The sequence below is a fragment of the Adiantum capillus-veneris genome, chromosome 25 (genome assembly GCF_014529385.1).
Source record: "Adiantum capillus-veneris isolate H3 chromosome 25, ASM1452938v2, whole genome shotgun sequence".
NCBI lineage: Eukaryota > Viridiplantae > Streptophyta > Polypodiopsida > Polypodiales > Pteridaceae > Adiantum > Adiantum capillus-veneris.
In genome coordinates this window covers 91,881,574-91,892,523 of record NC_140955.1, presented here as the reverse complement: position 1 = coordinate 91,892,523, position 10,950 = coordinate 91,881,574, and the positions used below count along the sequence as shown (strand labels likewise).

Below are 10,950 nucleotides of genomic sequence, written 5' to 3'. Positions count from 1 at the left end.
TAATTGGGCTATGTCATGGGGTTGTGGTCTACACCACATAACATTTTGGAGATATTCACCCCAATCATCTACCAATTTTTGATGAGCATCACATGCTCCTATATAACTGAGCCATTCTGCTGAGGATCTCTTCTTTTTTATCCTAGCACGTACATTGGCTCGATATCGATGCCTCTTAAAGTTTTTCTTTTTCTTATTTGAGACCTGCTTTTGATTTGCATTTAGATCTGGTTCACTAAAGGAGTCCTCGTTGGTGTCCTCTTCACTCTCGGAGGAGCTATCATGGGTTGATGTGCTCGGTCCTTCCGAATTTTTTGACTCTGAACTTGCTCCACTCTTTAATTCATGAGATTCAGAATCCGTTTCACTCTGGGAGTCAGTGTCCAAGTCGTGTTGGTTAAAGTCTTCTATTGAGCTATCGGTGTCACTGTCAGATTGGTCCACAATTGCCTTGCCCTTAGAAGATGCATGTATGGCACTTATCATGTTCAGAGGTGCAATTTGTGGTACCTCTTCCCCCTCTGGTGTGACCCAAGTGGTTCCTCTATTTCCCCAGGTATCTATGGTTGCAGCTAGGTGTACCCAGTCTACATTGTCTGATTCCGTCATACCCGGTAACACATCCATGTAAGGAGAATCTTGGCCAATGTCTGTATCCTTCTTACAAGTGTAACAATATTGTAGTGGGGCCGAGTGAACTGTGGTGTCAAAGCGATGATCAATAATGGTTTTACTCCCTAAGGGGTGTACCTTACCAGTCACCAAATCCACTCTAAGGACAGAGTCTTGGAATTGCAAATAGACATGATTTTTAGACCAATCATGAACCATTTGTGCTTCCCTCATGAATGGTCGTCCTAAAATCATTTCATATGACATAAGGTGTTTAGAGAAATCCATTACAATGAACATATGTTGTACCTTGTGTCCTAGAACTTTGATCTTAAGATCCTTGAGCATCCCCATAGGTTTGGCTACGGTACCATTTGCCATCTTTACCACAATGTTAGTAACATTGAGGTGGGGTTTTTCCATGGATTCCCAACAATCTTTTGTAACGATGCTAACTCCTGCACCACCATCAAGAATTCCCTTTATAGTTAATCCCTTGGTAGTGATGGGTAGGGTCGCATTAGACTCGTCGCCTTCAAAATACTACCCTAATTCGTTAATGGGTACCTCGATCACAGACTCGTGTCCATCTAAGTCAAGTGATTGCACATGATTTTTCTCATCAATCATAATCGAGTCGGGCCTATTTGGTTGCGCAAACTGCGGTAATCCCGTTCGTAGCTCTCCGTTAAGGAATGCTCGAAGTGCAAGGAATAACTCAGGATCTCCATACAGCTTTGCTATGATCGTGGTTCGGACCTCAGAAGACATGAAGTCCACTAGTTTGGCAACATTCATTGGCGTTTTGCAGGGTGTAGGTCCTTGACTAGGAACTGGTGAGGATGGAATCTCATATTCCTCAATGGGATCAGGTATTCCTTCGTTAAACATCCTTTCCAACAAGAAGGGTGTATGCTCACTTTCTGATGTCCCGTCCTCACTCCCTTCTTGGATGATACTAGATATGGCTAACGGTCTATGGTTCATGTGGGGTGGATGAAATTGCGTGGGAAACACTGTGTCATGAATTTTGACATGCATGGGTTCTGGTTCTAGTTTCCTTTGAGTCTCCTCCACTAAACCTCTTAGATGTTTCACCTGCTCAATCTCGTCTACTGGGTTTGGGTACGTCCCAATCTTCTTGTTACGATTCTTTCCTTTTTGCCCCTACGGTTTATCTTGGGGGTCTTGGATTGGATTTGGAGACACTTGTGGTGTTTTGAGAGGCTCTTTATGGTTTTCTCTTATTCGGTTTTCATTTGGTTCCATGTTACGGTTTTCTTTGTCGGTCTTTCCCTTTGTGGTATTGGTTCTAGTCTCCATTGTCTCGATTGAATCTGAATCATCCTCGAGGTCATTCATATACACGGGGTCATCTCCTGTTCCTATGTTTGTTTTGGAACTTGGCTTTGAATTTCCCGTATTCTGCGACCTCTTCCTTCGTGTCTTCTTTTTCTTTGCTTGGATAAGTGACGCGGTATCTCTCTCTTCGAGGATATGGCCTGGCCCTTGAAGCATGGACCATGTAATCGCATAAGCGGGTGCGACGGGTGGGTATTGGCGACGTCACACTAGCAATTTTGACCAAATTTAGGGATGTGATTTTAGGCGCATTTGGGTTATAGGGGCATTGGGCAATCAGGTGATCTATGCCACAACGATTACATGTGAGTATTGGCATTGCAGACGTGCTCCCTTGATTCATTTGCATCTGTGCAGCATTCCTTTGTAGCCTAATAGGGCACTCCGCTGCCCGATGTGGTCCACCACACTCATAGCATTGAAGAGGTGGCCTCCTAGCCTGGGTGTTGATATTTTGACCTCTGGATGCGAGAGCAGCAGCTTGATAAACCGGCTTGACTTGCCCCCAACAATCTTCCATGTAGTATATAGGACACTCTTCCAATGTATCAAGTCCGTAGGCAATACTAGTGTCTATTTCCTCCTCACAGCCATCTGCATAAGCATTTGATGGCTCGCAACCCACTTGGTTCATAGGGGCGACTCTTGGATGCGGGGGCTGTGGTCCTAGCACAGGAGGTGGTAGCGGTGTAGCTTGTACAACATTTTGAGATCTAGGGACCATGTGTTGCGGTAGTTGCTCAACAGGTGGAGCAGGCATCAATACAGGAGCTCGAGGCGCATCCGTCCAGGCTACAGGTGGTCTATTTGCCATCATACGTTTGATCATTAAACAATCCTTAGCTTGGTGACCATACCTACCACATGCGTTGCAAGTTCCATTAAATTTTACTCTAAACGTAGGGCACTCACTAGTGCTATGTGGACCCAAGCAAATGGAACACCATTGTTGCTCCCTTCTTGGATACATGTGACTATTTTGAGGGGGTCGATTATCCTTAAGAGACTCTTGGATTGCCTTGGTGAGGTCTGTCAAGAAGGTCTCAAATACCTTTGGCTCATTGGCAATGGGCTTTGCAGTCATGGGTTCATACTCAATGGCTTGTGAGCTAGTGGATCTCGTGTCAGTAGACACCCTCATGCCTGCTATCATCAAGTTGTCCTCTAATTGGATTGCATTAGCAGTGACATCTTCCCAGGTTGTGATACCTCTAATCACTAGTCCATTATAGATTCCTTCATTCCTCAACCCTCGGATGAATCAATCAAGCAGTTGGTTATTGTTGAAGCGCTCATTTACAGGGTAGCGAGAGTTTAAGTGCTTTAGACGACTAATGAAGTCCCTTACTGACTCTCCTTCCTTACGTTCGGCCTTCTGTAGCTGAGATGCTACACCCCAAAGCACACCTTCTCGTATGTACTCCTTTAGAAACAACCTTCGAAGGGTAGGGTAGATTGTTTTCTCGTCCACCCTTAGGGTCCTATACCAATCTCCAGCCTTCCCACTTAATGTCAAGCTTAAGGCATTGCACTTATGTAGTTCGTTGCGTTCCCCTAAGGAATCACATACTTGTTCAAACACTTCAATGTGTTTTCTAGCATCTTCGTCCCCATTGAATTTTTGCGTGAGTTTGGAAATTTGTACTGCCTTACTTCTAGGCTCTCTATCAGATGCATGACGCATATTTTCTGCGATAGATCGACCTATGGTTTGAGCAAACGCTGCCAAGTCACCTATGTGAGGAGGCAGGGCCGGTGGAGGTACTCTTGGAATCATATGTGGGAGAGGGACGGGTACCGGTCTTGGCATATGTGTGGATGATGCAGGATGTGGAACATAACCGGGCATAGGTCCACTCGGATAAGGGCTAGGGAGCGGCACTCGAGGAGCATAAACAAGTGGTAAAATTGGAGGTGTGGGGGCCATGTGTGCATAAGGGGCTAGAGGCACATATGGTCGAGGCCCCATATTAGGTACTACGACACTAGGTAGTGGCACTGCGCTAACCGTAGATGTCATCGGTACATTCTCTGTTAGGCCTATCCCTGGAGTGAGCACTGTGTTTTCCTTAATAGAGGGTTGAGCCAAGTTAGGGAAGCTAAAGTTTTCGCTCGGAGGCTTAGATTGCATAGAGACCCCAGGGGAAATGATGTAAGATGGGTCCATGGGACTCATTAGAGGAGTCTCCATTTGTGATAGAGTAGGTTGTTGAGCCTTGCTCGTATCCAGAAATCTCATGGGGCCAGTTGAGAGTATATTTACCCCTCGGTTTTGCCTTTCCCATTGAATAATGCCATGGATAACATTACAGATCATTTTCTGTTGATCTTCGATGCTCGTGGCACTAGAGGTGGATTGTACAATCTCTATCCATCCTACATGGTAGGTGTGGCCACAGTGTAGATCCGTCAACACCTCAGTGTGGAGGTCGTATGTCCAATGATCATTAATGAACAATCCTTCTAGAGTCGACGTGTTAACGGTTTCTTGTGAGGTAGAAGCAATGTTGCTCCCCGTGGTTTTACTTGTCACCAACGGTACTCTAGAGGGAACTTCTAAAGGAGGCAGCTCAACAGGGCCTTCTTGGTAAGAAGTTGGCAGGATATCCACATGGATACTCTTTGGGGGTGTGGGGTCCACGTGCGATGTGAAAGGAGAGTCCACTTCCCCACCCCCTTCGTGTGCTTCATTTGCATCATGTTCCGAGCGAGTAGCTCTACCTAATGTTTCCATGAAATGGCTAAACATACTAGTACTAGGCTGTGGAGCTTCGGGAGGTGCATGGCCTTCTCTCTCAGTGTTTTGGGTAGGGTATGCTTCCATGATTTCTGAGTCGGAGGAGGAATCACTAGCGGCTATTTTAGGGTCTTGGGTGGTGCTACCTTGTGTCCCCGTTGAGGGTCTAGAGCCTATCGTGGATGGGTAATGGGTATCCGTATGAACAGAGGCACCCTCAACATGCTCGTGTTCTAGCACCCGCCCAGAGCGTAAGTGCATGTGCTTTTGATACCCTAAGGTGTCAAAAAGCTGCTCTAGGAGGCCTTGTGACTAGTTTTTTGCGTGTTTTTTGTTTGTTTTTTTACTAAATTTTTTAGAGCGTGTCGTGGAATGGGCCGTGTGATAGCTCAAAACGAGCGTATTGCTAGGAGGGACGCGCTGTGCTTTACAGCCCACCGTTTGGTTCTATTTTGCTCCAAAAAAGTCCGAAACAGTCTTTTCCTAGCTGGGGAACTAGGCTCCAAATAGCAAGTCTAAGGGTGCAAGTGGGAAGAGAAGGGAGGAGAGTGGAGGACTTGTCCCACATGCTCTCATTCCCTCTTGAGAGGTAGGGTATATATATAAGAGTGAGTCTAGTATATATCATAAGACTGAGGACTGAGGCCTGGGCCTGGGCTTGGGCTTGGGCAAATGATCCCGATCCCGATCTAACTTTTATACAAACCAACCCGTCCGTTTTTATAACTCACATTTTTTATTTTCGAAAATCTAACCTCCCCCTCACTCACGTTTTTATTTTTCGAATTTTTTTTTTTCGAAAAAGGTTTTTTTTTCTTTTTTTTTTTGGGATATTATTTGGTATGCATTTTGGTGCGCGTTGACCTCACCTAACTATTTACTGTCCCACCTACCTACTGACCTGCTAATCAGTGGTTCACCTAATTACTAACCTGCTTAATTAACTAACTGTGCGCCTAACTGTGCACAAACCAAAAAATGCAGAAATTGAAACTTGACAGAACTGTGCAGTGCAAACCAGAAAATGCATAAAACGCAGAAACGCAAGAAATGCTAACTGTGTAAGCTGAAATCTGAGCTTAATAGAACTAGCAAAACAGAGCTGAACAGAACACAGAAAACTTGAATGGAGTCAACAACATTCTGTCTTTCTCTACTGTTTTTGCATAACAACAATAATCAAACTTAAGCCGCGCCTTTCCTACATAAAAAATAGCTTCAATACAATTTACAGGTCGCCATTGGAACTTCACGCGCAGCAGCTCCCCGGCAGCGGCGCCAAAAATGTCAAGGCTAGGGACTTGCTATGCGCCGTGTGCGAGCCACAAAGGCTCCTAGCACACAGTCATACAACAGACAAGCTCACAAGGAAGAACGGTGTGTCACTCACCTTCCTGCGTAGTTGCGAATGAAGGATTCCCGCGCTGCAAAGAAGAGGGAGACGCCGCTACGCCGCGCTCAACCGCCTCGCCGCCGTCGTGCCGCCGCAACGCTCGATCGCACACACACTCTCACTCTCTCTCTCTCTCTCTCTCTCTCTCTCTCTCTCTCTCTCTCTCTCTCTCTCTCTCTCTCTCTCTCTCTCTCTCTCTCTCTCTCTCTCACGCACACACACAAGGAGATGGTGAAGGAGAAGGTGGAGATGGAGCAAGAGCAGCTTCTATTGCACAATGAGAGAATGACTCAATTTTAGGTTTAATTGGCTTTTATGTGAGCTCACCCCATTCACACTTGGGCGCCCATGCTTAGCCAACTAACCCTAGCATGTTCGTGTTAGAGTGCGCCTCTCATCGGCGATCACTCTACCTTTCCCTATTGGACCGACAAGCCTGGTGCCTGACTCTACTTAAATAAATAATACGGTTACGGTGTCCGTCGTAGGCGATAGGGTGTCTGCGAGCCACGAGGGTTAACAAGAAATGAAAGCATCACAAGCATTTCATTGTGGGATAACCGAAAAGTAGTAGCTTTTGTGGAGGAGTTTTGTGTCACAAGCGAGTACTCCCAAGCAGTGTCATCAAGTGGCATCAACGGAAAAACACTCTTATATATGACATTCGAAGGTTGGATAGAGCTTGGAATAACAAGATTTTTGCATCCCCACATGCTTTTAGGATCGAGCAAGCATATCCTCAATGATAATCCTAGTTCACACACACATGCTCCAAGTATTAGGAGAGATCCTCGAAGGATTATTCATCATCCAATCGACAATGAAGATCTTGATCACCTACAAATGTTGCATGAGATGAAGTATCTTCACGCCGATGTTGTACCAATGACAGACAAACGGGTTTTCTATCCATCTACCGTCAAACATGAACATTCTCTTGTAGGAAAAGCTTTCCTTAAAAAATATTGGGACAAACAACATTTTTCTTACAATGAAAGCATGAGAAAAATTAGAGGTTGGTTCAAAGAAGGTTTTGGGGATTTAGAGAAGCATGCATTCACAGAAATTAACTTGCTAAAAGATCCATTGATTTCAACTAATTTGATGGAATTCATCAAGGGAAAGATGCATGAGTTGAAAACTCTAGTGTTTGCAAAAGATGTAAAGCTTGATTTGAGTGTCAAATATGTGTATGAGAAGGTCTTAGAATGGAGGCATGTACAAAGAAACCCGAAAAAATGTTTGTGGTTGGGAAATGTAGAGAAAAGTCTTCCTTTGCTTAGCCCACTTACTATAGACCCAAGGAGACAACGGTGCTATCCCTCTCAAGATAGCTCCATGAAAGCACTCGAGGGCCCCTCCATGCTCCAATTTATGAAGAGTGCTCTTCACTTTGAAGATCCTCCCAAGGTATGTAAGTACATGAGTTGCTTTTAATTTTGTTCTTAAACATCTTTAATGTGAGCTCAATGTGTGTGTGTGTGTGTGTGTGTGTGTGTGTGTGTGTGTGTGTGTGTGTGTGTGTGTGTGTGTGAGTGAGAGTGTGTTTCCTCAATGTTTCTTAGTTTGTGAGCTAACTTTTGATTATTTTCCTTCCATGCTATGTTGACAAAAGACCTTCACAAGCTCCTCAAACATTGTGCACGGTCATGCCACACAATCTTGTGGTCAAAGGCATCCTTTTGAAGAGCCTTATATGCATGAGGTAAAAAAGTAAAGAATATTTACAAAAAAACATTGTATTTTTATTTGGTAACTTGACACTTTGATGCATACTTTGCTTGTTTAGCCAAAGCACACCACCTATGGCAATCCCATGAGCATATCATCTTATGCTAATCACGTAGATGGAGATGGAGGAGACCCTTTTACGAAAACTTTTGTGCAAGATTGTTAAATCCCTGAGCCATTGAATGGGAGTGCTAGTACAATGGTAAGATATACATTATATGTATTTTAACAAGATATGACTTTTTATTATCCACTTTAAATTTTGCACATGTCATATTATCTCATGGTTATGCTCTCTTGGTACAAAGCATAAGGATTGTAGCACCATATCTAGCGGAGGGTCTAGTTATTACCATGATGATAGCACTACAAACATGGTAAGAGTAATTAATTACATGCTAATTTATAGTTGTTACATTACCATATTTGAGGCTCTTACTTTGTTCATTTTTACTTCTTGTAAAATAGAATGAAGGAAGCCAATTTTTTTGCATAGATATTGATTGTGATGACATGCAAGTGAAGGAGCACATGGTTATGCTTGAAACACAAGGATCAAAACAAGAGGTGGACACAATTGAATCATTACTACCTCAATTATGATACTCACTCCTTGTTTAAGCATGCCACTAACTTCTAGCTTGTTTTTTGTTATGTTATAGGCAAAGACTCATGGGGACCATGTGAATGAAACATTGTTATGCAAGTATGATGTGATTCCACCCAAACATGACAAGTTTGTGGGGCTAGGAGGATCAAATCCATTGGCAGTTAGTCACTCAAAGTGTATGTTACTTTCAAACTTATTTTTTTAAAGATGGATTTTATGACATGATCTTATCAATAATGTTTAGAACAAGGAGATTCTCACTAAGTTCTATAGGATCCCATTATACAATGGAAATATCCTTGAGGTGGAAAAAGCCACAATTGATGAGGTGAAGATTCCTAGTGAAGTGGTGAAAAGAAACAACAAACTTGCTAATTCTAAAGTGGAAGAGGCCACCATTACAAAGGGGGAAAAGCCAAGTGAATTGGTAAGTGGAGAACTCTTGTATAGATGACTTGAATAAATAAATATAAAATCTTTGACACATCACCTAGTAAGTTCTCCAAACTCATACCGTGCTCATGGAAATGTGCAGCATGAAGACTTAGATGCAACTACTTCCACCCATGTTTTTGTGGATTATGAGGAGGAAAATGTGTTGGAGTTAAATAACTCAAACTCAAGGGTATGTAAAGGCTTTTCCTACTTAAGTACCATTGGTTTTTTAATGCTTTTAGAATTGACATTTTGTGTGCTACAGCTTTGTGAAAATCCTAATACAAGGGATAAGGAGATAAAATTTGCAAGTATCGACAAGATGATGGTATGTCTTTAGATTTGAGACCATGTGCCTATGTGTTCTCACATTAAAAAATGTGGTTTATGCTTGATATGCAAATGAAAAATATTAGGATTCCTAAAGACAAAAATATCAAGTCAATGAGCTCTTTCTAAAAAGTCTTGGCACCTCAAAAAAGGAAAGGGTATCGTATTGATTGCATGTTACACTATCTTAAAGTTATGTAATATGGCTTAAATGGGGTACATACTAAAAAATATTGCATTTTCTTTTAGGCCTTTGATGGCTTAATACATCAAAATGCCTCAAAGAAGAGGAAGGTAATGCCATGCACTCTTTACATAGGTTGTAAAACTATGAAGTAGTTTACTTTCTCATTTGTGAAGTTGCCACTTACTCCATTGTTTGTTAATTTTTTGTAGGCCTTTGATAACCTAACCAACAACTTGTTAACTAGTCCTAAGACATATGTGGTGTGATTTTCACCTTAAATCTTACATTGGTTAAAGAGTAATGCTTATTGTAAGTCACTATCTAACAACTACTAAATGTATATCTATTCTTACACAATTTTGGCAGAAAGTACCTACATCAAGGTCCTCTAGGCCTATAAAGACTCCAGCAAGATTCATAGATACCTTATTAGAGAATGTAAGCAATTCTCAAGCAAGATTATCATTATTGATATGTTGCTTTGTCTTCTTCATAGAACTCTTGAATCTTTTATGCTAATAGGATCAAAGCCGCACAAGTTTGCTTAACAAGAAGACAATCAAGAAGAGTAAGATGGATACTTGCACTTTGAGCAAGGTATAAATATAGGTTTATAAGGTTTACTTGTCCATGAGTTGTTTGAAAAATCATGACTTTGTTTTCTCCTCTTTTATAAACTACTTTATTATTTACGGTTCCTTGCAACAACAAAGGAAATGAAAAATGAAGAATTGATAGCATTGCAATGAAGGCTATGGATCAACATGATGTAGATGAGATGTTCGGGAAGTTGTGGAAAGCCATCAAAGAGGCACGTACATCTAACGATTCTTTCTTCAAAGAATGCTTCATGACTATGGATCAATCACTTCTTTTGCAATACTATGTAGCTTGGATCCGTCATAGTAGCTCTCTTAGTTGCCAAATTAAAAAATGAGACACTTTTGGCTTGATGGAATTTGACAAGTTGTTTCTTTTTCTATCCTTTGTAACTATGGTTCAAAGGTGATGCTATTTTGATTTCATTCTCTCTCTCTGTTTCTATCTACCACTGGCCCCCCACCGGGTCGGCGGTCCCCTGCCCCCAATCGTACCTAGCTAGGTATGCGGTGCCTCCCTCATAGAAGCTCATGATGTTAAGTCACAATGTTGCCATCCCCCCAGCTACATCGTCAAAGAGGTGAAAGCTTCTACATGCTGCTAAACGACATTGAAGAGGATCTTGTCCCCTCCCAAGTATGTTATTTTTGTTTGTCCTCCTCTTTCTAGCTAGTTAGTACTTAGTAGTCTTCTCTTTCTATGTATAACCTCCCTTTAGTTCATGACTTCTAGTGTCTCACCCACGTCAACATCTTTGGAAAGGCCATAGGTCCATAAGAAACAAGTATATGTTGTTTTGTTTGGAGAGATTCCTTCACTTCGCATCAACTGGAAACAACACAAGGCTACTTGACTCTACACTTCTTGAGCATACCTTACAACCAAAGTGTTCCAAGAGATGACATTTTAAACACAAAGGTTATCAAGAACTCTTTGTGCTTTTGTGAAGGATT

General features: G+C 42.3%; 2 protein-coding genes across 2 annotated transcripts; both read left to right on the top strand.

The window, feature by feature from the left end:
• The first annotated feature begins 6,815 nt into the window (after positions 1-6,815).
• Positions 6,816-7,889, top strand: LOC147425289 (uncharacterized). The gene is made up of 3 exons (XM_086499761.1): positions 6,816-7,004; positions 7,302-7,514; positions 7,720-7,889. Exons 1-3 carry the CDS (start codon positions 6,816-6,818, stop codon positions 7,819-7,821), a joined length of 504 nt encoding a protein of 167 aa, XP_086355887.1. The 3' UTR covers positions 7,822-7,889.
• A 62-nt stretch (positions 7,890-7,951) lies between these two features.
• Positions 7,952-9,663, top strand: LOC147425288 (uncharacterized). The gene is made up of 8 exons (XM_086500042.1): positions 7,952-7,996; positions 8,144-8,212; positions 8,304-8,402; positions 8,498-8,605; positions 8,690-8,872; positions 8,981-9,070; positions 9,146-9,208; positions 9,607-9,663. Exons 1-8 carry the CDS (start codon positions 7,952-7,954, stop codon positions 9,661-9,663), a joined length of 714 nt encoding a protein of 237 aa, XP_086356168.1.
• The last annotated feature ends 1,287 nt before the right edge of the window (positions 9,664-10,950 follow it).

Coding starts and splice junctions, on each gene's coding strand:
- LOC147425289 (XM_086499761.1), top strand. CDS start 6,816: ATGCTTTTAGGATCGAGCAAGCATATCCTCAATGATAATCCTAGTTCA. Junction 7,005..7,301: donor TACCAATGACAGACAAACGG/GTTTTCTATCCA, acceptor TATGTGTATGAG/AAGGTCTTAGAATGGAGGCA. Junction 7,515..7,719: donor ACTTTGAAGATCCTCCCAAG/GTATGTAAGTAC, acceptor TGTTGACAAAAG/ACCTTCACAAGCTCCTCAAA.
- LOC147425288 (XM_086500042.1), top strand. CDS start 7,952: ATGGAGATGGAGGAGACCCTTTTACGAAAACTTTTGTGCAAGATT. Junction 8,606..8,689: donor GAGGATCAAATCCATTGGCA/GTTAGTCACTCA, acceptor AATAATGTTTAG/AACAAGGAGATTCTCACTAA. Junction 9,209..9,606: donor CAAGTATCGACAAGATGATG/GTATGTCTTTAG, acceptor AATTTTTTGTAG/GCCTTTGATAACCTAACCAA.